At 35.7% G+C, this 27,167-nt stretch overlaps 2 protein-coding genes, 1 long non-coding RNA gene and 1 pseudogene across 3 annotated transcripts; 3 read left to right on the top strand and 1 right to left on the bottom strand.

The window, feature by feature from the left end:
• Positions 1 to 867: 867 nt before the first annotated feature.
• On the bottom strand, positions 868 to 4,783 carry LOC125600472 (annotated as a pseudogene).
• Positions 4,784 to 6,310: 1,527 nt separating this feature from the next.
• LOC125600470 lies at positions 6,311 to 7,392 on the top strand. Its single transcript, XR_007333806.1, has 2 exons — positions 6,311 to 6,624; positions 6,711 to 7,392. It is a non-coding gene; the product is annotated as an uncharacterized LOC125600470 (long non-coding RNA).
• Positions 7,393 to 14,833: 7,441 nt separating this feature from the next.
• On the top strand, positions 14,834 to 16,144 carry LOC125600452 (uncharacterized protein At2g29880-like). Its single transcript, XM_048773158.1, has 2 exons — positions 14,834 to 15,363; positions 15,456 to 16,144. The coding sequence occupies exons 1-2, from the start codon at positions 15,013 to 15,015 to the stop codon at positions 16,026 to 16,028; spliced, it is 924 nt and encodes a 307-aa protein (XP_048629115.1). The 5' UTR covers positions 14,834 to 15,012; the 3' UTR covers positions 16,029 to 16,144.
• A 6,284-nt stretch (positions 16,145 to 22,428) lies between these two features.
• On the top strand, positions 22,429 to 24,205 carry LOC125600458 (probable protein phosphatase 2C 74; the record flags this gene model as incomplete). Its single annotated transcript, XM_048773165.1, has 5 exons — positions 22,429 to 22,518; positions 22,786 to 23,157; positions 23,260 to 23,377; positions 23,548 to 23,771; positions 23,894 to 24,205. Coding segments are annotated over 5 exons (1,116 nt in total), but the record flags the coding sequence as incomplete, so codon positions are not given.
• Between the last annotated feature and the right edge of the window lie 2,962 nt (positions 24,206 to 27,167).

The raw sequence follows: 27,167 nt of genomic DNA, 5'->3' as shown, positions 1-27,167 counted from the left end.
TTCAAGATAACATTGTCAAAAAGTATAAAGGGAAACATCTCTTGTACTTGGTGAAAGGTGCTGCTTATGCTCATACGGTTTCAGATTTTGACCGGTACATGGCTGAGATACGGAGTGCAAACCCGGACCTTGCAACGTATTTGGAGAATGCCGACGTCAGCCTATGGTCAAGGGTTTATTGTCAGGGGGACATGTACAACATAAAGACAAGCAACATCGCTGAATCTATTAATTCCGCTCTGAAGCGAGCTAGAGGATTTCCGGTTCAGTTCCTGTTGGAGTTCATAAGGGAGAAGCTAGGAAAGTGGTTTTGGAAAAGGAGAGAAGATGCTTTGAGTCTCCCAACTCAACATAGTCGAGGTGTTGAATACTTGCTTGCTGTTCGATCGGAGATAGCGGATACGATGACGGTACAACCAATTGATGGATGGCGATTCTTTGTGAAAGGTGGGAAAATGGACTGTGTGGTTGATTTGGAACATGGAAAGTGTGATTGTGGTGTCTATGCAGTGGAGAAAATACCTTGCTCTCATGCTATAGCTGCTGGAACATCTGCTGGTTTGCATATCTCCACACTTGTATGTCCAGTGTACTCAAAGGATTTTCTGTTTGCAGGATACTCAGAGAATATATATCCTTGTGTTGGACAACAAGTTGAGGAACGCACATGCTTTCCTCCGGATGTAAAGCGTGGTCCGGGAAGACATAAGAAATCAAGATGGCAATCTTGGTTGGAACTATCCAGGATGAGAGGACACAAACCCCGGAAGCAACACATGGTTTATAGATGCTCAAAATGCAAGGAAACTGGCCATACGAAACCACAATGTAAGTCGTCCAGTGATTAGTCTTCCAGAATTTTTCTTCCAGAAGACCTTCAAGTTAGTCGTCCAGTGATTAATCTTCCAGAAGACCTTCAATTAAGTCGTCCAGAAGGTCGTCCAGTTAGTCGTCCAGGGTTTTTTCTTCCAGAAGACCTTCAAGTTAGTCGTCCAGTGTTCAGTCTATGTACTAAAAATTTGTGTTATGAACTTATCTGTGTCAACTTCTTTGTCAAATTGCACTACCAAACAAATTTGAGATGGTCTTGCCCTTTATATTATCCGAAATATAGTTACAGAAGGTCACTGCTCAGAAGACTTTCCAGACTACTTATAGTTAAGTCGTCCAACATTCCAGACGACTTAACTGTAAGTCTTTTGCGCAGAATATAGTTACAAAATAGGGATCAAGTTCAAATACAAAATAGGGATCAAGTTCAAATACACACATCAGCCTAATCTATCATACAAAATAATTTAACGTGGCCTGTTAATCACCCGTCATACGCACCCAGGTTGTCATCCATGTCCTTGTTTTCGAACTCATGCGCGTCAGGAAGCTCTTGAAATATATCCACTGCCATCTTATCCCTCATACTCTTCCCGTTGGCCTTAGCAAAGTCTTTTTTACTAAACTCTATCCCAAGAGCATGACATTCAATGTACTTTAGAGTGTACACGCCACAATCACCAGCTCGGGCCGGAGGTATATTGGTCGGTCTCTCATATGTGAATGGCTCCAGGCTGTATTGGGCACGTTGTTCGTCTGAGGAAGCGCACTCAACAAGCAGATAAGGGACCATGTAGAGAAAAGGCTCCATTACCACATCGAGTTCTTCTGGGGAGATACTGGAACAAATGCTGTCAAAGACGACTATGTGCCTCTTAGGGATCGATATCCACATAGCAATCCAATGAGTGTCGGCGAAGTTCACTGGCGCATAGATATCATCAATATCCGTCCCCCAAACCTTGTTCGATTGGCAAAATGATGGTATAGTGCCTGCATAATAATTCCACGCCCCACCAGGGAGTCTTCTTCCTAAACCGTTCTGATCGGGCTCCGAGTCCTTAAAATCCTTGAAATTGAATCTCCATTGCTGAGCAAAGAGATGATCAAGGAAGCACATTCTATCGCTCCTGAAATGTTGTGGGTTAGCGTCGTACCTCTTCCTCAGCATATTAATCCAAGCATCAATATGCTGCATATAAAATAGAGTACAAGTCAGAAGATATCAAACGATTTACTGGTAAGTCTTCTACGTAGACGACTTACCAGACGACTTACAAGTAATTCGTAGACGAATTAAGTCGTTTGATAAGTCATCTACGTAGACAACTTATCAGTAAGTCATCTAAGTCATAGCAGAAGACTTACACAGTCCTCCAGCCACTCTAAGGAGGTTCGGAGGATTTGATACCACCAAGTTCTACTTTTACGTGGTTTTTTATCGAAAGCTGTTCTATAATGACTGCAAAAACAAAATGTTGAAAAGCAATCAGTTTTTGTAGACTAAAGCAATCAGTTTTTGTAGACTAAAGCAAGCTATTATGGGAAAAGCAAGCTATTATGGGAAAAGCAAACACTTACGGACAAGTTTTCAACCAATCAGCGAGCTCCTTCAACTTCTTCTTGTCAATTGGTGCAAAAGGATTATAGCCTGGATAAAGCTTTCTGTTTGAAATGATCACTCTGGCCGTGCTGTTTTCCGTATAAGGAGATTGCTGTGAGGCAGCAAGTTTCCTTGTTCGATCACTCTTTGCACGGCAAAGTGCCAAAGCAGCATCCTTTTTTTCCTGATATCTAGCATCCTTCTTCTGTAAATCCGAAACAGTGCGTTGATTTTTGTCCAATAGAACAAGGCTCGGTTCTGGAGCTTTATCTTTCGAGGAACTAGCATCTGCGGGCACAGCTGCGGGCACATCTGGACCTTTATCCTCCGCCAAGCTCTTCATTCCCGCGTTCGTCCCATTAACACTTTCACTCTGCAATATACAAGATGGGTTTATACAATAATAACCAAAGATCCATTTCAAACAATAATAACCAATAAGTGTCTTCAAACATGAAACAAAATACATATATAAAATCCATACACTATAAACAAAGCACACATGTTCTGACATACAAGAAACAAAGCAAATGCAACTTTTCAGTTCTTATTCTTAAGACTTTGTCTAGTCAATCTCTTGTTGGGAGAGGATTCGTTACTAACCCCGGGTTCGAGCGTCGGTTTAGGTGGAGAGGTAGTGTTTTGAGATGATGTCCCTTTCCGTTTTGTGGTGATACCAACCTTCTTCTCCACAGCTTCCACCCTTTCCGACAGATACTTGATCTCCTTAAGGCACGTCCCAAACCCTTCCCTCATGGCATCAGCTATGTCCTTGAACATGGTTTTAATATCCTCTTTGGTCAACCCACCAACAGTCGTAGTCACCTCTTCACTAGCCTCTGCAGCTGCCTCTTCACTAGCCTCTGCAGCTGCCTCTTTACTAGCTTCTGCAGGTGCCTCTTTACGAGCTTTCTTCCGAGGTCTTGGACTGTCTTCCTTCACTACCTTTTTCTTCGCTGGACTCACAACCGCCGGCTTTGTATTGACCCAAGTACCGGTGACTTCCCAGCAATCCATGGTCCACTTCCACGGTTTCCTCACAAACATGAGTTTAATTATGTTCTCCGCGAGCGTGTCCTTAACATCAAACTCCCATTTTGGAAACATTTCACCAATGTCCTTCTGAACAAAGTTGATCACCCTAGTCTACAGTAAATAGAAGATATGAACTTAGATATTTGACGGATTAAGAAAGATGGAAAGAAAAGACTTCACAGACGACTTATAATTAAGTCGTCTGGAAAGTCTTCCAGCTGGACGACTTAGTAGACGACTTATAATTAAGTCGTCTGGAAAGTCTTCCAGATGGAAGACTTAGTAGAAGACTTATAATTAAGTAGTCTAGATAGTCTTCCCAGACGACTTAATTATAAGGCTTCTACTAAGTCATCCAGCTGGAAGACTTTCCAGACGACTTAATTATAAGTCTTCTTCTAATTCGTCTATTTGGAAGACTTATCAGACGACTTAATTATAAGTTTTCTGCGAAATCGTCCAGATTGAAGTAAATACCTGAATGAGGATAGCCTCTTTAAACTATTTGCGTCCTTTGCGACCCTTGTAAGCCAGTATCGGTGGAGACGGATTGTTTAGGAGAGGATTACCGAAAGTAGCACCCAATTCCGAAAGAGCTGTGTACACCCAGACCTGGAGAGCTTGCGCAAACCCATTAATAGTGTAACAACCCGAAATATCTCTGCCCTTCACAGAGTCCATCAGCACCTTAAACGCGACTCTCCCCCATGGATAATTCTCAAACCGTTCTAGCTCCATCACTAGCCTTGCCAGACTAACCCGTGTAGGGGTTGAATACTTTCTCCCTTCAATGTATCCAGTGAAGATGGCAAGGTACGCGAGCCGCTTGCGATCATCCCGAGACCACCCTTCGCATCTCTCAAGTGCTGCTATTATCTCCTGAGTAGATGGCCCAGCTTCGACATGAACTCCCAGCATCTCCCAAAAAGAAGTCAACTCCTTTGTAACAACAGAGTGAGGTCTCTCAAGGTCCTCGATGTACTCGCAGTTTAGACCAGTGAGGTTTTCAAACTCTAACAGTGAAAACCTCACAGGTTCTGGACCAACGAGACTCCACAGCTCATACTTCTTCTTTATGTCCAGCTGGAAACCGAGCATGTAGTGAACCAGCCTTGAAGCCCAATCAAATCCCAGCTCTTGGAACTTGATGAAAACTCTCAACTTCGACTCCTTCAGCTCTTCATATTCGTCATCATGAAGAGCTTTCTTTAAAGCAGCATGCAACGTCCAACAAGTATGATACGAAATGCTATGCACTGCGGGGGGCTCTTCCCCTAATGTATATATCCTACGGGGGAGTTCTGGCATCTCCATTTTTTTTGCCTGCAAAACAATCAAAGACAACCATCTCAAACAATCAAATACTTATAATTAAGTCGTCTGACAAGTTTTCCAGCTGAAAGACTTATAATTAAGTCGTCTGGAAAGTCTTCCAGCTGGAAGACTGGAAGACTTTCCAGACGACTTAAATATAAGTCTTCAAAGACTTCTAGTTTTATGTTCATCTTTTCCTCAATCAATCACTCGACAGTAAGATATATAACTTACCGGCGGCGGAGTTCAACGAGACGCCTCTGAGAGAATGCGCGCTAGGGTTTCCTCTCGGATCTTAAATAGAGGAAGCGGCTGTGAGAACGGCGGTGAGAACGACGGTGATAACGACGGAGAGACAACCAGCGGTGAGAACGATGAGAACGATGAGAGCGATGGATTAGAGAGAATCGACGCCTTTGAGAGAAACGGCTTTAGGGTTTTCTGATTTTCGATAAACAGTGAAAAAAAAACCCCTTATATATGGCCGGTAAATAATCTGGTTAGGTTTAAAAGTACATTGTAAAATTAAAGGTTTGGTCCGGTTTGGACGACTTACTAGTAAGCCGTCTGTTGAATACTGTACATCAGACGTCGTCCCAGACCCTAAATTTAACCCCTAAACTAAATTGACTAAATTAACTAATTAACCACGTTATAAACCCGTAGTTATACTTAAATAGTATTTACTATACACAGAAATAAACACACTTAGGTAAATTTTAAAGTTTTCAAAAAAACATTTATGCATTCCAAAATCTAATCCTAAGAACACATACAATACTACAACATATGTTGGCAAAACCTAAACCAAAGAATATCATGACTTACTACTTTCACTCATCTATGTTGAAAACAATTAACTTTTGTTATATCTTAATTTATATCTTTTAAAACATATATTAATTACATGATTTTAATTTTTCACTTATCAAATATTTTTTACAAAAATTTTAAATTATTTCTAAGTAGAACTAGTTCAGACGACTTACGGGGGTTAGAAACGTATAAAAATTTCAGTTTTTTTGTTTGTTCACAAGGGGTTGGTTGTAATTTCAATAGTCTTTTAGGTTAATTTTGCATTTGATTCAAGTTTGAGTTTACTTTTGTGTTTGAATTCAAGTTGTGAGTCATATTTGGCAATTTTCCCAATATATATATATATATATATATATATATTGTTGCAACAACATATACGGTTTTTTAGAAAAATATGTATATATATGGGTGTATGTTGTGGTCCTTCCATGATTTTCTGGGGTAAATAACCTATAAAAATGTTCCTAGAGTAGTTTGAACGAATTTATAAATAATATAGATTAGAGAAATTACCTATAATAACTTACATTTCTTTTGTAATGACTAGAGTAACACAAAAAAAAATAATAATAATAATACCAGCAAAAGTCTAAAATACTCCAATCCAATAACTGATTTAAACAAAAAAAATAGAATTTTTTAAATAAAATTTTCATTTAATTTAAAACACTTGGAGTGGAAATCTTTTTTAAAAAAAAATTCACCCCCAGCCTCGTAAGTCCCTCAATTTCTCAAATCCCCCAATTTAACCTGATTTCACCTTGATTCGATCTTGTTTGCACCTTCTTGGCGAAACGTAAGCGTAGCCAAGCTAGTGACACTGTTCGTTGATTCAATGAATGGAAGAAGAAGAGAAGCAGATAACATGTCTCATGTCTGTGATTGTTTGCGGTGGAAAGAGATCTCTGTTTGAGACTTCTTCTCTTCCCTTCTCCAAGAAACTCTGTTCCTTGTCTCCCTCTCGTTTCTCCTCCTCTCTTCTTCTCGATCACCTCGCCGCCATTTTACCCGACATGGATATTCACGTGAGCTTTTCGATCCCGAAAGTTTCAAACTTTGTTGTTGGATATTTGCAAGATTGTAACTTTTCTTGACTTTTGTATGAGTTTAGATTCTTGAGCGAGGAATCAACGAATATTGGAGGTGATCTTTGAACCAGCTTCATTAGAATCCACCAATCAAAAACCTGAATTATCTCTAGTCCAGGAAGAAGCAAAAGTTGCAGTACGGGAAGGGGAGGATCATCAGGGAAGGAGGAGGGAGTCCTGAACTTGGATGGCACTGAGTGGGTTGAATTATTTAACAGGGAAATGACGAAATGCTTCAGACATGAAAGTCGCTAAAGACCGCTTCAAGAGCCTTAAGCTTTGGAGAAGTTCGTCAAGGCTCGTGCTTGTGCTGACGCAGTGATGCAAAGCAGTGTCCAACAGGAGAACCTGATGCTGAGACTGCAGTTAGAAGCTATTGTCGAGGAGAATAGTTCACTCAAACGAGCTGTGGTGACGCAGCAGAAGCGGCAGAAAGACACCGAAGATCAGAGTCAGGAGTTGCAGGGTTTGATGCAGATGGTTACTCAATACCAGGAACAGCTGAAAACTCTGGAGGTGAACAAGTATGCTCTCACGCTTCATCTGAAACAAGCACTGCAGAACAACAGTTCCATCCCTAGCTAGTACCATCTTTTTTTAGGCAAAACTTAAAAAAATACATTATACATGTAATGTAATGTTTCAAGTGTATTTTCTACCCAAAAAGTACATATTAAAGTTGCACAAACACAAAGATTATAAGAACTTCACTTCTTATTAGATTTAGAAACTCTCTCAAAACTAAACCTTTCAATGTGTTTCTCTTGATGGAACATCTCTCCATGAGAACTGTTTATATAGGAAAAAGCTACATCTTTTCCTAAGAGCGAAGTTACATCTTTTCCTAATAATAATATGGAAACATTCCTAAGCTCGATATGTTTTCCTTTTTCCTTTTTTCTTAACCCATCAAACTTCACTTTAATGAGTTAACTTGCTGCTCAAGTTAATTGGAATTATCCAACATTCTCCCCCTTAATTCCAACTTGAATCTTAGGTATGTTGATCTTCTGAACTCCGATGAACTTGCGCATTGCTTCGAACTTGATCCTTGCCAATGGCTTAGTGAGTATGTCTGCCTTCTGCTCCACTCCAGGTACGTGCTTCACTTCGATAAAGTCGAACTCCACACATTCTCGAATGAAATGGTACTTCGAGAGTATGTGTTTGCTTCTACCGTGAAACACCGGGTTCTTGGTGAGGGTTATCGCTGACTTGTTGTCAATCTTCAACACGACCTTCTTGTCTTCTTTGTTCATGATCTCGACCATCAACTCCTTTAACCAAATTGCTTGTTTTGCAGCTTCCATAGCTGCCATGAACTCCGCCTCACATGAAGAGAGTGCCACTGTGGGTGCTTGCACGATGTCCACGTGATCGGCGATGTTCCTAGGTAGAACATAAACCCTGTAGTGCTTCTTCCATCATCAACGTCTATGTTATGGCTGCTGTCACTGTAACATGTAATCTCCGTTGTTCCATCCCGTTTGAAGAAGAGACCATACTCTGTAGTGCCCTTTATGTATCGTATTAGATGCTTCACTGCTTCTCCATGACTCTCTCTTGGACTCTGCATATATCTGCTTAATACACCAACCGAAAACGCCAAGTCCGGTCGTGTATGAAGAAGATACCTTAAGCATCCTATGATGCTTCGATACGATGTTGCATCAATCTCAGGCTCCTCCTCTGCCTTTGATACTTTCAAACTCGTGTGCATCGGAACATGAGTATAGTTACATGACTCCATCTTCGTCTTGACAAGTATACCTTGCGCGTATCCTTCTTGTTTGATGTGAATGCCATCAGCTCCTTGCGTTACTTCTATACCAAGATAGTATGTAAGCTTCCCGAGGTCTGACATCTCAAATCTTCTTGACATATCATCTTTGAATTGCTTGATAACGTTGAGTGAAGTCCCTGTTACAAACAAGTCATCAACGTATATAGCTATGATCAGAAGCTCCCCCTTCTGTTTCTTTTGATATACCGCAGGTTCCTTGGTGCACTTCGTGAACTCCATCTCCTTGAGAACACGATCGAGTTTGATGTTCCAAGCTCTCGGAGCTTGACGCAAACCGTATAGTGCTTTGCTAAGTTTGTACACATGATCCTCCTTTCCTTTCTCCACAAAGCCTTCTGGTTGAGTAACGTATACATCCTCATTTAAGTCTCCATTCAGGAACGCAGTTTTCACATCTAAGTGATGGATCTCCCATCCATTAGTTGCTGCTAACGCCAAGAGTAGTCGTATGGTTTCTATCCGAGCAACTGGTGCAAATACTTCGTCGAAGTCTATGCCTTGTTGTTGCACATAACCTTTTGCAACTAGCCTTGCTTTGTATTTGATCACCGTTCCATCTGCATTCCTCTTGATCTTATAGATCCACTTCAAACCTATCGGTTTCACACCTGCCGGCTTCTTGACGAGCTTCCAGGTTTTGTTTTTGATGATAGATTCGATCTCTGCCTTCATTGCATCGATCCAAGCTTGTATTACTGCAGCTTCGATGTAACTTTCTGGTTCACCATCGATGGTGAGCAAGAGTCTGCCACTTTCAACTTCAGCGAGTAGGATGTAATCATCGAACCGCTTTGGTTTTCTGATGTTACGACCATATCTTGATGTTACATGCGGGTCTTGGTTTGCATCGTTGTTCTCTACTACTTGCTCTTGTTCATCTGCGTCTACAGCTTCTTCTTCTTCATTATTGTTTTGCTCTTCGTGGTGTTGGTGATCTTGATGCTCATCACCATCTCCTTCTTCTGTAACATCAATATGAGGAAGCTTGAATGATCCTGGTTCTTCGTCTACGTTTGTTGATAGTGTGGACCAATCCCAACTTTTCTTCTCGTCAAAGATTACATCTCTACTAACAACTATCTTCTTCGCGACCGGATCATAGAGTCTGTAAGCTTTTGAGCCGGGCTCTGTGCCTAGGTTGATCACCATCCTTGATCGATCATCCAGCTTCTTGAGATGAGGACTGTTGATTTTTGCAAAAGCTACACATCCAAAGACCCTTAGATGCTCAATGTTCGGTTTCTTAACATACAAGCTTTCGTATGGAGTCTTGTCTTCCAAAGCCTTTGTAGCAATGCGGTTTATGAGATACGTTGAATGACGTACTGCTTCTCCCCATAGCTGATTAGGTATCTTCATAGCTTTCATCAAACTTCTAGTCATCTCCATTAGTGTTCTATTTCTTCTCTCAACCACACCGTTTTGTTGCGGTGTATACGGTGCGGTGAGATGTCTAGTTACACCGTTTTCTTCACAAAAACGAATGAACTCAGAAGATGTGAACTCTCCTCCTCTATCGGTGCGAAAAGTCTTGAGTTGTAGCTTCGTTTGATTCTCCACGTACTCCTTGAACTTTTTGAACCGATCGAACGCTTCACTCTTCTCTCTTAGCAGCATCGTCCACATATATCTTGAGTAATCATCAATTAAGACAAATACATATCTATTGTTTGCTGGTGTTGATGGTGATATCGGACCGCACAAGTCACCATGTACCAACTCCAATGCGTGTGATGCTCGATACTTTGCTTTAGGCGGGAAAGACTTCCGAGTTTGCTTCCCAACTAAGCAGGCGCTGCACACATCTTTCTCGTGTATCACCTGAGGCATCCCTACTACCATCTCTTTGTCTACCATATTCTTCATGACTCCAAAGTTCACATGTCCTAGCCGTGCATGCCACGTCCATGTAACATCAGTTTCTTGTATTTGAAGACACTTCGGATATTCAACCTCCATTGGCGTCTTGTACAATCGGTTTGGTTGCCTTGCGACTTGTACTAATAGCCTTCCACGGGGATCTTTCAGCATCAGTAAGTCTTCTTTCATATTAACCTCACAACCCATCTCGGTTGCTTGTCCAAGACTTATGATATTGTGTTTAAGACTTGGGATGTAGTAGATATCTTTGAGTGCTCTTCTCTCCCCTGTTTTTCCGATGAACGTGATCGAACCTTTCCCAACAATCTCGACGTTTGATCCATCACCGAATTTGACTTTGCCTTTGATGCTCTCATCTAGGTTTGAGAAGAACTCTCTCTTGCCTGTCATATGGTTACTTGCACCATTGTCAAGGTACCATATACTCGTATTTCCATCGCATTCATCAAACCTCTTAGGAAACACTCTCTCTTCGTTGAGGAATACTACTTCATGCATATATAATGCATCTGCTTCTTGTGTTTCCGTTAGGTTAGCTTCTTCTCTTGGTCGTGTAGGACAATGTGACACGAAGTGCCCCATCTTGTCGCATCGCCAACATCTAACCTTAGAGTAGTCCTTCTTGGTCTTGTCCGAAGCTTCTCCTCCTTTGTTATGACCATCAGAACCATTAGACCTTCCTCGTCCTCTTCCTCTTCCACCATAACCTCTACCTATGCCTCTTCCTCGCGAGTTGTTATGGCTTCCACTACCTTGCATATCATTCTTTCCAAACATGAGCTTCGATTGACCTTCATCTTGGGTTTCTTCTTTGATGCGTTCTTCGAAAGCCTTCAATCTCCCAACAATGTCTTCGAATCCCGTTGAATTTAGATCCAACACTTGTTCTAACGAAGCTACGATGTGAATGAACTTCGTTCTTGGAAGTCCCTTCAGAAACTTCTTTACCAGCTTTGATGCTTCCATTATCTCTCCTAACGCGGCTGCTCTCGATGCTAAGCCTGAAAGTTTTCCTGCGTAGTCATCCACCGTGTCTGTGTCTGTCATCTTCAGTTTGTCGAACTCAGACATCAAAGTTTGTAACCTTGCTTCTCTCACGCGATCAGCACCTAGGTTACGGGATTTGATAGCTTCCCAAATCTTCTTCGATGTATCATGTTCTCCAATCTGAAGTATTAGCGCCTCCGGGACTGATTGAAAGATTAGAGCAATCGCCATATTGTTTTTCTTTGCATCGTTACTCCCTGGATCAATCGTATCCCAAACTTCGTATAAACGAAGCATCACTTTCATTCGCATCGACCATACGGTGTAGTTGGTCGATGTTAGCATCGGACATCGTATGTCCTTCTTCATCTCAAGACCTTTATCACGTGCTTGAGAATCGTCTCCCATGTTTTGATCAAAGTTACAACTCCTCTTGTAAACGACCTTCGAAACCTGGAGCTCTGATACCAATTAAAGTTGCACAAACACAAAGATTATAAGAACTTCACTTCTTATTAGATTTAGAAACTCTCTCAAAACTAAACCTTTCAATGTGTTTCTCTTGATGGAACATCTCTCCATGAGAACTGTTTATATAGGAAAAAGCTACATCTTTTCCTAAGAGCGAAGCTACATCTTTTCCTAATAATAATATGGAAACATTCCTAAGCTCGATATGTTTTCCTTTTTCCTTTTTCCCTAACCCATCAAACTTCACTTTAATGAGTTAACTTGCTGCTCAAGTTAATTTGAATTATCCAACACATATGTACATATATTTATAAATATGAATCTACTGTCAGTTGACAAGAGTACATCAATTATATGTGAGGATATCTTTATAATCTAGGTTTCTGTGTGAGGTATGCAAAATTGACATAAACCATACAGCATCAATGTTATTAATGGTAGTGAGCTTCGTTCAACAATGTTTGAGGAATCTTTCAGAGTGTGCCGCTCAAAGATTGTGTTATGATAGATCAAATTGAACTCCACAATATTACTCACTTTCAGTTCACCATGAATAGTATGTTAGACAAACGTTTACTCTTACCAACAATGAAATTCGCATAAAAGGACACCACAAATAATAAATCAGCAAAGGGAGTGAGAAATGAAGTTTTATAAGAAGAGAATTAATCAGCCAAGTTAAAAGTCTGTTACTACATATAACTTGTAAAGGTCAGCCATAACGTACTTAAAAACATGCTATGATATAGATTTAGTTATGTTATTAATTTATAAGTCTGCTACAAAGTATACTTATATTCGAAAAGTTTGCCGTTTATAAACGAAGAAAATATGTCTGCTGCTTCAAAAACAAAATAATCTGCCAAACTATATAAAAGTCTAGGAGAAAAATTTTGTTGGGTGCAAGAAAGTCTTCTACATTTTAAAAACCTGCTCTCATACAACAAAAATCTGTTATACAAAAGCTGCCCGCCGAAAAAAAAACTGCCAACGTAAATAAATATATTGCAACGTATGGTAGACTTATTCCCAAAAGTATTTAACGATATCAAGTCTGTTTTAATAAGTTTACGGTATGTAATAAATCTACCAGAGACTAGAAAAATTGTTATCTCGTGTGGTAGACTTTTATCGGCAAACTTATTTGTCTGTGGCATATTTTTGATGACGTGGCAAAATAATAATAATGACATTTTTGTAAATATATTTTTTGTTAACAAAGAAAATAAAGACATTATGGGATGAAAAACAGTCTAGTAATTAAAAAAAATTATAAGCTAATCTAGTAATAAAAAGATGATTTAGTGTTATTTGAGTAATCTTTCCGATAAGAGAAATTGTTAATTTTAAGTTAGCATGTTTGGTATATTTTTTTTGAACTACCATGTTTAGTAATTAATAGCTATTGCTTGTGATATGATTATTGACATTAGATTTTTCTCCCGGATTACTTTATAACTAGGTGAAAACCTGCATCCTGCGCAGAGTGAATAAACTGAAAGGAATTATAATTTTTAATCTATAGATATTAAAAATGTAAAAGTCATAGTCACAATATTACATGTTATATAATGAAAGATTGAACGAAATTGTGTATGTCTATATAAGGTAAGCTTTGTTTTTCTAAAAATTTGTGTTATTGGTTGTGTGTAATTGAAATATAGATCATGGAAGTGAATGTATAAAAATAAGCAAAGACTTATATAAAACTAGTTATGATTTAAAGAAAAAACGAAACATAGGCAAAATAATTTGCTTTCATAACATAAATTATGAATATAAGATAAAACGAAACATAAAAAATAGAATAATAAATATGAAAGGAACAAATTCTAAAGAATCAAATAAATAAAAAAACTCAAAAAGTCACAACTGTTGTGAAAAGTGTCAGCTTACGAAACTAAATACAATTATTTAACAATTATATAAAATTAGTTGTGAAAAGTATCAAATTATTTTGCCTATGTTTCGTTATTGCTCTTAATAGGATTGCAAACGTTAAATATACTCAATAAGAAAGGATATCAATTTACGAAACTAAATACAGTTATTTAACAAAATCATTAAACGACGAGAAGAAGATTGTAATGAGCAGATGTGCTCAAGACAACCTATTTATATACACCATGAGGAGGTCACTTTATGTGTTTTTATTATATTGGAAAGCACTTTGTGCTACCAACATTTATTTGTGGTTGAATACTATTTTATCCCTTCAAAAGCAAAACCAGAAGAGATGTTTTGGTCATTTAACATTGTTATCTAGTTAGAGTTGTTAGAGGATTTGAATTTTGAATAAAATCGTATTTCTAGTTTCCTTTTCTTTACTTTTGTTTTTAATTTCTGATAAAGCTGAAACAAAATAAAAGTCTAAGGTGGGGGTATTGGATTTAGAAATTTGATAGAATTAGAAGGAATTATAGTTTCCATTAAATTCCACTGTTATTCAATTATTGATTTCATAAATTCTTTTAAATTCTTGTGTTATTGGATTAAGCATTTGTAATCATTTTTTTAGTTACTTTAAATTCTGTTGTTATTCAATATTTGATAGATTTTGTAGTAATGTTATTTGATAAGAATTTAATAGAAAATGTCCATGAAAATACAAAGAACCAATTCTTGGCCATTATGGGGAGATTTGTTATGCTCGTGGGAAAACACAATAATAACATCTCTCTGTACTTTTCATCTGTTCAAAAAGTACGTAAAGAATGAATAAAATATATTCTAATCGAATAATATATCATAAAATCTAAACAAAATAGTGCCTACCATTTTTAAAAAACCTTTTTTTATTATAGATCTATCATACTCAACCATATAGCAACGAATCCCTATAAAATAGTTCTTATCTTTTTCTAAAAAAACAAAACCTAGATCACTTCTCTTATATATACATCACTGCATATCCAGTCATTCTCAAAGCAAAAAAATTCTTCAAGAAAAAGTATAGTTTTTCCAAAAGTTAAACTACTAGTTTTTGTTTCTGTTATCATTACTTCATGGCGTTTTTTCCAGTAGTCTCCATTTGTTATTTAATAAATCTTTGTTTTTGTCTATCATGAGTTTTTATTTCTGTATTTTATATGTTTAATCACTTACGTGTGTATATATCATATAATCTGCTTTTATATGAATGTAAAAGATGACTAATAAAAGTATATTATTTCTGTATTAGGATGGAAACTGGAGAACCGTCGCTACCAAAAAAAGCTAGAGCTGGATATCTGCAATGGACATCTCAAGAGAATCAATTGTTGATGCGTCTTCTAGTTGATGGTATCAGGCGGGGATGGCGTGATTCAAATGGCTCCATGACCAAAACAACAGTCGAGGCGAAGATATTACCGGTTCTAAACAAACAGCTTGGATGCAATAAGAGTTACAAGCATTACATGAATCGAATGAAATCTTTGGGAAAAGAATATAATGGTTATGCTGAGCTTTTCCGATGTAGCTCTGGTTTTGGCTGGGACCCTATCACAAAACGATTCACAGCTCCAGATGAAGTATGTAAAGAATATTTTAAGGTAATTTTTGTAACTCCTCTTCAAAGTTTTATTAACTTTTAAAATTTTTCTTTTTAAGAAAGTTTCACTTTGATATTTTATATTTTCACCAGGGACATCCAAACTCGGAAAATATGCGGGACAACACTTTTGAAGATTTTGAAGACTTACAAATCATTTTTGAAAGTGCTACAGCAAGGGGAAACAACTCATTTGGACTCGGTGATGATGCAAATGCTGAAGCTTTTGAAGTTGAGAATGATGTTCAAGAAAAAGAAGATGGGATTCATACAGAGAATGTCACTGAAACCAATGAAACCACACTTAGAGCTTCTAAAGAAAAGTTGCCTTCTAGGAAGAGAGCTAAACCAAATGGTGATGGAGATGCATCAGAGTCAATTAATCCTGGTGATCGTTCTGAAAAGGTGCTAACTGAAATGATTGGAGTGAGCACTAATATCATGAACCTTATGCAACAAAGAGAAGAAAGACATCAAAAAGAAGCTGAAGAAAAAGAAGCTGAAAAGAGAAAGAATAATGTTTGGGATGTAATCAAAGAGATTCCTGACTTGGAACAGGATATATGCTATGATGCAGTAACTAAAATTCATACGTTGAATATGAAAGACGTATTTCTTAGGATGAAGGTTGAAGAACGCTTGGGTTGGATCCGACGTAATGTTTAGGATATTATTTTAGGCTTTAGCTATGCATTTAATTTGATTTGAATAATCGTGCTACTAGCAGTAGTCTTTCTAGTTTCTTATTTGAAATAATGTCTTTTGTTTTCTTCTAATAATAAAGAGTCTGAGCTTTTTTATGTGTGAAATCAATATATCATTCATATTTGCAAGTAAACAACATTTGTCGTAGTATGACATATTGTGTTCTCTTGATAAATTCCTGGTGTTATTTCTTTAATATAAAATCTTTTGATTTGTTATCATACCATCCCCTAAAAATAGTGTTGGTTGTAGCTCTAGTCAACAATATCATACTAGCCCTTGAAAATAGTTTTTATTGTAGTCAACTAATAGCATATAATCCCTACAAAATAGTACCTCCATCAATTTTAAAATTTAGAACTTAACGTTACATATTTCCTATATAACCCATATATCAAAGTCAAAAATCAAAAGTAAAAGAGAACCTCGACAACCAAATTTCAGTTTCTTAAAGATTCATTTTATAATCCTTGGTTATTTTTTCATGGATCAAAATTTCCACGAAGAAGAAGACATCATGATGGATATCGATCAAACAAATAATGATGATTTTGATGCGAGTCTATTTCTTATGGTGGTGATGGTTGCTATCGGAGCTCAGTTTCAAAACTCAAGAAAGCATATCATGGGTCAACATTTCATTGAACGTCTACTTCGTCGACCAGTCACAAACCTTGGAGAACAATACATACAAAAGGTATTAAAGGAAGATTCTCAACATTTTCGGGTGTTGTACCGTATGTTTCCAGATGTATTTCTGAAGTTATCCAGTATTCTGAGAGAGAAAGCTGGTTTACATGACACGAGATTCATATCTGTCGAAGAGATGCTTGCAATTTTCATGCTTACTGTTGGGCAAAATTCACGATATTGCTCAGTAAAGGATACATTTAAAAGGTCCAAGTTTGCAATAAGCACTAGCTTTAATCATGTTTTGAAAGCTTTACTTGTCATAGCTCCAAGCCAAATGGTGAAACCAAATGGTTTAGTTCCTATGAAAATTAGAGAAAGTACACGATTCTATCCATATTTTAAGGTACATTATTTCATCTTTTGTTAAAATTTTCTGCTAATTCATCTTTGTTATTTTTTTTAAAAAAATGTGATTTAACCTTTCTTTTTAATTTATTTCAGAATTGTGTAGGTGCACTAGATGGTACACATATACCTACAAGGGTAGTTGGACGAGAGGTGGCAAGTTATCGTAACCGAAAAGGAACAATATCACAAAATGTGTTAGCTGTATGTAACTTTGATTTGGAGTTCATATATGTTCTTAGTGGATGGGAAGGTTCAGCACGCGATTCAAAAGTATTAAATGACGCTTTAACTAGAAGAACAGACAATTTCCAAGTGCCAGAAGGTAAAAGTTTACAATTTATTTATAAATTACATGTCTAACAATTATTAATATTTATCTTTTATACATTTTAGGTAAATTCTATCTAGTTGATTGTGGCTTTGCAAATCGAGTCAATTTTTTGGCTCCATTTCGTGGTGTTCGATACCATCTACAAGAATGGACTGGCCAAGGATGTGATCCTAGCACTGCATCCGAATTATTCAATCTTCGTCATGCTAGTTTGAGAAATGTGATCGAAAGGATATTTGGAATGTTTAAATCGAGGTTTGCGATTTTTAAATCTGCACCTCTTTTTTCTTACAAAAAACAAGTTGGATTAGTATTAGCATGTGCAGCGTTGCATAACTTCCTTCGTAAAAAATGCCGATCAGATGTTGGTGAATTTCCTGCTGAAGAAGACACTCAACAATCCGCAACGACTACGAATCAAGTTGTTCAAAAACCTTTAGGAACACACGAGCAAGATAGAGAAAATGCAAATACTTGGAGAAAGACTATAGCAGAAGATATGTGGAGAGATGCTACGAGTTAAGATGATCCATAGATTTTATTTATTAGTTTTATGATTTTATAATAAAATTGCTACACTCAATAAAATATTGTAGTACTTATTATTATTTTTCTTTCAGTTTTAATATTAAATATTTTATTCGTGAAATTTTTAAAATATACAATTCAACAATTTCATAGAATTTAGAGGAATTAGTATTCTATCAAATTTATGTATACTCCTTTAAAATCCATCATAAAAAAAAGAATTGGATCAATGCATTAAAATCTGATCAATTCTTTTAAAATACTGCAGAAGCTTTTACATATGAATTCATTCAAATTCAATTATATTCCTGGATCCAATACCACCCCCTAAAGATCTTTTTTTCCGCTACATCTTCTCCATCTCACCACTGTAAAAAGCTTTAAAATGCAGATTGAAAAAAACCATGGTAGATGGCAACATGGTCATCGTTTTCGAGTCTCTCCTCAGCCGCGATAGCACCGGAGGAGATGACGATTGAGAAAGCAAAACGTGACGGACAGCCGGAGAGCTTCGTTGTCCGCGACCTAAAAAGGCAAGCTCCATTCTGACAGAGCTCTACGCAATCCGTATCAGGGTCAAGTCATCTCCTCGTCGTCGTGGTCTTCAGGCTCGGGACCGGGGCTGTGTCGCATCAGTTGCAGATCGAAGAAAAGCTTGATGGGAGCAACAATGGTCAACTTTGGATTATTGTCACATATGGTCCTCAAACTCTTGCTTATTCTCCAATTTGTCTCAAACTTCTAATCTGTTCAATTTTGCTTTAGGAATTTGCCCTGATACTTTTAGTTGTGCAATCTAGACCCAGAAAATATTATGATTTTGGTACCTTGGTCCCTGTCGTTTTGTTGTATTTCACTTTATGCCCAGATGTTTCTGATTTGCCAAAATAAAACCTTTTCATTTCATCTCAAGTTTCCAGATGTGCACTTTAACCTCTTTTATAAGCAAATGAAACACAAATGCAATGGGTATGCTAAAAGAGATGCTATATACCATTAAAAATTGTAAGATATCAATGGATATGCTAAATGCCATTAAAAACATATGTACGCGACACTATGTACACTAAATTTTGTGATCCACATGTACAATGATTCACATATACACCATTTAACTTAGACAATATTCACATGTACACATTATAAAATTACCCGTTCGAATAAAGATCACAAATGTAACCATTTAAAATTTTTAATAGATTATTTCACTCTAAGAAATAACTAGGGAGTCATGATAATCAAAATAAAAATTTGTACAAGTTTACATGTGTACAAAGATTATATGTGTACATGTGTACATCGTCACATGTGTACATGTGTACATCTTCACATGTGTACATGTGTACATCGTCACATGTGTACACTATATATTATTAAACAATGTATCATAAAATTGTGTTTGTCTGTTCACCTAATGAACTTCTAATTAAATAGACTATATACTTTGATGTACATGTGGACATTTTAACTGTGGATATCATATGCACTTAATGTACATGTGGACAACCCGAGTTTCTGGAGATCGAAACAAGATAATTATACAATTTCTATGTCTTATTTTACAAAATATAAATGTACACGCGCATAAGTATCTATATGTATGTTTGTCTTTCTGAAACTAACCTTTAAAAATGGAAAAATCCATTTAAACGAAGATGATGATGAAAAACTATGTACACATATTTTTTACTGTCCACATGTACAATGTTTCACAAAAAATCGCATATACACCGGTCCAAATGTACATCGCATAAGTAATGATATCCAATGATTTGAATGATTTATAGGTTTTTAAGTAAATCTATATTATTTTAATTTTCATTCAAGTGTATAAATTGCATTTTTATGGTTTTACCATCTTAATTTAGTTCATTTTTTGACAAATTCTATTTGTATTATATTAATAGTTTAAGTGATGAAAACCAATTGCAAAATGTGGTCAAGTGGTAGGAAGAGGCTGTTAGCTATCATATCCATGTTCAAAACTCCACGAGACCTGTTACCAAAAAAAACTCTACGAGACCATTTTTTCTCATTAATGGGAAAAGCGTAAATACATCATCTTCTACCTCACGATTCATGCTTAGGTTTTCTGTGAAAAAAGGTACGGCCGTCAACCATGGTTTCGTTTTAAATCACCAAACTTTGTGTGTTTCAAGTTATTTTGACATCAAAATTATAGATCTATTTAGTACTAATTGAAATCAGACATTAAACCTTTAAAAATGAGATCTTGATGAGTTACGGTGATGAAGAAGAAATTTGGCGACGGCTGGTGGATATGGACCAGGTGATATTGGTGTTGTGATTGGTGGTGGATGTGGGTTTTGGTCCGACGGTGATTTGGGTCCGGTGGGTTGGGATGGAGCAATAGAGGCGGCAGTTAAAGATATGGGTGTGGTGGTGGTGGTGGTGGTGTTCATATGTATTGGTGGTGGGTGTGGCGGTGAATACACGCTTAGTTAGAAGGAGTTAGGAAAGAGAAGGAGAAAAATGTTTTAGAATTATTTTTTTTAGTTGGGTGAATTTTCCAAAAGGATGTAACTAAACTAGTTAGGAGAGAATGAAAAGTTAAGAAAAAGTGTTTCAAGAGTGAAAAGTGTCTAATAGTGTAATATAAAAGATGAAATGTGACTTAAAGTGTAAATCTTTCAATATATTTCATACCATGAAATTGTATCTTAATTATTATAACAAATATTCACGAATTAATTTACCAAAACTTGCGATCCAAGAGTATCACCTAAATCTCCTTAACACACCATATACCCTACTGATCACGCAATTTGTTAAAAATTAAAGATTTTCTCTTTCAACTTACCTTACATATAGCCACGGATCACACAAATTCATCAAGGGAAAGAAAAATAAGTTAATTTACATATAGTTATTGTATTTAAAAATTTGAATCAACCACAACTCTTTTGAAACGAATATAATTAATTGAATCAAGTTATCAATGATTTTATATTGCTACAAAGAAAACAGATATAGTATAATCTCACCAAATGTGAAAATATTATATGTTCTAACACGATGTAAGAACATAATGAGACCATTTCGAAGATACAAACATGTAAAATATTTATTCATGATTTCATTAATTTCATCAAAAATGAATGTTCATGATAAGGACGAAACTTCGTTCCCAAAGTCATCGATTTTACTCATGAGCTAAAGTAAATATGGGATGTACCTTAACGATTTAATTGCCTCCTCATTAGATATTATCAACTAAATGTAATGTTTCGTACTTTAATTTGCAATATTGAATTATGAATCATTTAAGCCAAAATTTACTCCTTCATATATTGTTAAGCCGAAATATTTATTCTTGATATCTTTATGTACCAAATTGTTTTTACTAACATTAGAGATTTTTTTTTAGACAATGCGAAGATCTACAAAAAATATTATTTTCAATCTTCAGGTATTAAAATAATATAATTATTTGTATAACTATCTTTAGATAATACGACCATATCAAATATATATAATTATTTTGTTCGTAGACAATACAACCATATCAACTATATAATATAATTATTTTGTATATATTTATATAACTATAATTTATTTTATATCTATGCGGTTTATGTGGACATTGTAATTAAACACGTTCTAGAAACATAACCATGATAAAGAATTGTTGATGCACCAACGCTTACAAATATCTACTAAAGTTGGTCTATAACATTGGCAATGCATGTAATTATGTTAGTGAAAAGAGGATTTTTAGTTAAAATGTATGAAAAAAGCTATAGAAAATGATATTTTGATTAATAACATATGAGGATAAAGTTAGTTTCTAGGAGTGCTCATATCCCCTATATATTAAAAGAGAAGTCACTTTAGTGATTTCTGCTGACATGACATTAATATAGAGCTTCTCAGAAAAATTGTTATAATTCTATTTGTCGATTTTTTTGAATTTTATTTTTCATTTATTTAAATCAATCGCTTATGTAGACAAGCCCAAAACTATTGTCAATTTCGTTAAGCCCATATATAGCTAGGGGATAATAATTATCGATTTAATTTAGCCTTGGGCAAGATTTAGAACTAAAACAAATATTAAAAACTTTCCTTATTATTCAAACAGTAAACTTGCGCATGTTGATATCATATTAATTACATTTGCTTAGAAAATATTTTAATTTTTTTAATTAGGTTGTTTGTTTTTAATAACTTACCTTTCTAATATGGATTACTTGCGCAAGTTGAAATCATTAAATATGCAAATAACTTATTGACAAAATTTGTTTTTAATAACTTACCTTTCTGATATGGATTACTTGCGCAAGTTGAAATCATTAAATATGCAAATCACTTATTCACAATACACATTTAATATCTTTCTTTAACCGTTTGATTTATTTATTATGCAAATTATTGTGCGTCGTTAATATGAGAAATAAATCGACTGTATATATATAGAAAACAACCAAGGTCTTATAATGCAAATTCTTGAATGGCTCTACCGATCATGCGTCTCTCTTCTCCCAACAGGGCAAGAAAGGTCCTAACCAGGACGCCATGATTGTCTGGGAGGTGCGTTTGTTCTGTTAAAACCAATTTTGTTAATTAGTATGTGTACATTCTCATTAAATGTATTACTTCAATATAGTTCTTGTTGCTGTAAGTTCTATATAACTATCTTCATTTACTTTCTAAAAGTATGCCATCAAATGTTTTACTCCAAGGACCATTGGTTTAATTGTCAAATATATAACTTTTTGAAGTTTTATCTTTTTAATAAGTTGTATAGGCTTAGTGTCACTCAGCTGAATATTTGATTTTATTTTTGAAATATTTCAGAATTTTGGGTCAATGGAGGACACTGTATTTTTTGGTGTATTTGATGGACATGGTCCTTACGATCACGTTATCGCAAAGAGAGTCAAGAATTTGCTTCCGCTCAAATTAGGCTCTCACTTGGAGTCCTATCTCTCCTGCGAGGAGGTTCTTAAAGAGATCAGCCTCAACACTGCTGACAGAATGACCTCTGACAGCCTTGTGCAAATATCTGCTAATGGTGAATCCCAAGTCTACAACAAGGATCAGGATATGGTTCAGATGCTGTTGACCTCGATTGTTAAAGCCTACAGATTCATGGACAAGAAATTGAAGATGCAAGTGGATGTTGATTGCTTTTGTAGTGGTACTACTGCAGTTACTATGGTTAAGCAGGTAGATAGTTGGACCAAATATTCTCATGTTGTGTCTGAGTTTTATTGCGAAAAGTCCTTTTCATTTATATTTTTTTTTTGTTCTTTGGGTTATTTGGTTTAGGGTCAACATCTTGTTGTTGGAAACATTGGGGATTCAAGAGCAGTATTGGGTACGAGGAATAAAGAGAATAAACTTGTTCCTTTTCAGTTAACTGAAGATATCAAACCAGATGTTCCAGGTTATTTTACTGCTACATCTTCATCTTCACAAAGGTTTTTATAACCAGTTCCATCATCCTTAAGTTCTTCTTACGGAACTACTGTGAGGAAACTTTAGTTTTAGCTTTTAAGCATTTGAGAAGATAATTTGGTTTTTATCAATTAAAGTTGGGAGTTATGATGTTACCAGCTGAAGCAGCAAGGATAAAGAGATGGAAAGGACGTATATTTGCTCTCGGGGATGAACCAGGAGTTGCCCGCCTCTGGCTTCCTAACCACAACTCACCTGGTCTGGCCATGGCGCGTGCTTTTGGAGATTTTTGCCTTAAGGACTTTGGTCTCATTTTTGTGCCTGACGTGTCCTACCGACGCCTCACTGAGAAAGATGAATTTGTTGTCTTGGCAACTGATTGGGTAAGAGATATCACACTGTCAATGATATAGTATTAGTAAAAGTCCAATAGTTCTGAATAAATGCATATAATAGAGGTACAAAACTATTTGGTCTCTTAAGTGTGTTCTTGAAACTTTGCTAGATATGGGATGTATTAACGAATGAAGAAGTTGTGGAGATTGTAGCGAAAGCACCAACACGTTGCACAGCTGGTCGAGCATTGGTGGAAGCTGCAGTGAGGAATTGGAGATGGAAGTTCCCCACTTCAAAAGTCGATGACTGCGCTGTAGTTTGCCTCTTCTTTGACTCGAAACCAGACAAATTATCAACTGCTTCTTTCTCAGTGGCTAAATACATCAGCAATGGCCTTACTGAACCTGATACAACATCAAAGTCAACTCCAGGCTCGGGAACCGAATCACCTGAGCTCAATGGTGTCGAAGAGTCGACATAATCGACACACTCGTGACAATCAAAGAGTAGGGAGATAGAACAGAGGCAGAAGGTGAAAATGTGAGATTAGACTTTGTCTATCTCTCTCTCCCTTTCAGTTTTTTTAGTCTCTAAATGTCTCTTATGCTCTATGTTCCCGTCAAAAGTCACTGTTTGTATATATAACAATGCCAATACTTTTGCTACGGTCTCTCTTTTTTTTTTTTCCTTTTTTTTGTAAATAAATTTCTGAAGCCGCATTTCTGTTTGTTTGAGCAATTTTTATATGTTAGAAACCGCATCTACTTTTTAGACCCAAAGTGCTGTTCAGAGTGTTTACCCTGCTTTTGTGCCTTTAAGGCTTTATTTTGGTTTGGATGCTGAGAGGCACATAAATCCAAGGCAAGAGTCCTTGAATCTTGATCCTTTCTCAAATAACATCAGCGTTTCAGAAGAACTGATAAATAGTGAATCTAGAATGTGGCATGCCAAAGAATCTTTTTCAAATAGTTATAAATCAGATGATCAATCTATACCAACTTTAATTTTTTTGACCCAGTTTAATTATAAGAGACCCTAAGTTTTCTCTGTTTATTAGAAATTTCATGAGCCTTTTAACAGAGGCTTATGGAGTGGTGAATTATTTCCGGAATGACATCGGAACCACCTACAATATCCACCATGAAAGAAAAGTCATTATAGCCACCTAAAAAGGAGAAGAAACACATCAAATATGTTTTGGAAGAAGAAGAATGGATGATAAAATCAGTGAATTTTGAAGCCAAACTATAGGGTAAGTTCTTCACTCATATGTCTATCTATAGCCGAAAACGGATCTTCATTTATAACTTTGGTTTAAGAGTTATGATAATTTCTCCAAAACTGATCAATGCAGATCGGATCAGTGAACAATCAACTTCATGAGCGATATCTTGTCAATCTAAAAGGGACCAAAAGGTGATCTAGGTGTCTTTGGGAATATCTCACTATCATCTACTCCAAAATAAATTTCATTTATAATATTATATCGTCAAATTAGTTAAATATATGGTCACACTGTAGTGCTAAGTCAATAATATCATATATATTAGGTGGATGATGTAACATACAAATTTTTTGGGTTTTTCTACTATATTTTTTGTATATATCATATTTATTTTTATTTATAATTTATTAATAATAGATATAAAACAATATTGTTGTATTCTACGCAATGTAATCATCATAGAAAAATACATCAATAATCTATTACTATTAGTAAAAATATATTTGTATACACTTTTAAAAATATATAATATCATAAATGAAATTTATATAACTCATTTTCTTACAATAAAATAAATACATTATTAACAAATAGAGTTTATCTGTCTTTTACATTTTAAGGTCTACGTTCATCTTTACTAATTTATGTTTTCATATTTCTTAATTAGATATATTACTACATGCGAGTCGTCGTGGCGGATTCTTGCTTTTCCTACACATTTTCGTACTACTGCTGTAGAGAAACCTGGATTTCATCTTCCGGATCAGGAGCTGGTGTTTTTCTTATGAAGATGAACCTATTGAGAGTATTCTCAACAAAAAGACTGTCAACCAATCCATGTTTTTGGCCTGGTTCATAGCAAACAAAAAAATACCCAGAGGTAAGAGAGTTGACATTTGTAATTATTTCTAACAAAATTTGTTTGGAAATCAGGTACGAGAGAATAGGTACCACGGAGACGAGGCTTTGCGATAGGGAGGATTGCGCATATTCATCCAAAATATGTTGTCTACAAACAAGTTTTTCAGAATATTCCGTAGTCACGGTACGTAATTTTAATCTACTTTTTTTTCAAATACAAATTTTAAAATATATAAACTGTTACAATTATTTATTTTTGTATTTGCAAGATGGGTTGTGATGAGTTAGGAGACCGATGACGGTATGTCAATTTAATACTATTTCATGTTCAATAAAATTTAGAAATTTAGAAATCTATCAAATAATGTTAACCCGTCAAATTGCTTGCAAAATTTATTTAATTTTTTGCAGGTTTCTAATTGACTTTCCTTTCTTTATCGAGAATTTTACTTCATAATTTATATTATTTATATATAATATTTTCAATTTTATTATATTTTTCTTTTAATATGTCTACATAAATGTTTGTTTATTATTTATGGAAAAATAATATTATTCACCTAAAATAAAGAATTACGACACATATACAATAAAAATTTAATTAATGATACTATAAAATATGTTACTTCTAAAACTATACACTATTTATTCCATTTTTTGAATGAAAGTATCTTCTTAAACACATAAAATATTTTGTGAAGTTACAATTATACATACACACAATATCTGCCTCTTCATACATATATTACTTTGTTCCCTCTCGTCCATCTTAAATATTGACTACCAGCTTTTTTCCATAGCTGATGAATTCTCCCAAAGACGGTGGTATTATGTTGTAAAAGCCGTTACTTCTAAAAACTATATAATATTTATTCCTTATTTTGAATTTTCTTAAGCCCGCACCCTGTGCGGGCCGGTCACCTAGTTTTAATAAAAAAGGGTTTTATTTTCAAATTTCTACTACGTCCTCTTATGTGTATCCGATTCTGATTTTCCATTTTTTCTTGTTAATTTAATATACAGTTCTCACTTTCTCACCAAAGCAATCGCTAGCACAACTTGTAGAATATCTAAACAAAACACACACTAACGTATTACCCTACATGTGCATGCAAATTTCATCGTCATGAAGTCTGCATAAATTTTGAACGACAAGATTTACACGCATAAAGATTTTGAAACCTAATATATATATATATATATATATAATAAGAAATCCGACGTTCTGGTCTATAGAAAGCCCTCAATGGATAAAAAAAAAAAAAAAAAAAAAAAAAAAAAAAAAAAAAAGCCCTCAATGGATAAAAAGGCACAAATGTGAAAAGTGATATAGGGAAGGCAAAGCAAAACAGCTAAA

The sequence above is a fragment of the Brassica napus genome, unplaced genomic scaffold, assembly GCF_020379485.1.
Source record: "Brassica napus cultivar Da-Ae unplaced genomic scaffold, Da-Ae ScsIHWf_2276;HRSCAF=2934, whole genome shotgun sequence".
Lineage (NCBI taxonomy): Eukaryota > Viridiplantae > Streptophyta > Magnoliopsida > Brassicales > Brassicaceae > Brassica > Brassica napus.
This window is presented reverse-complemented; position numbering and strand designations above follow the sequence as displayed.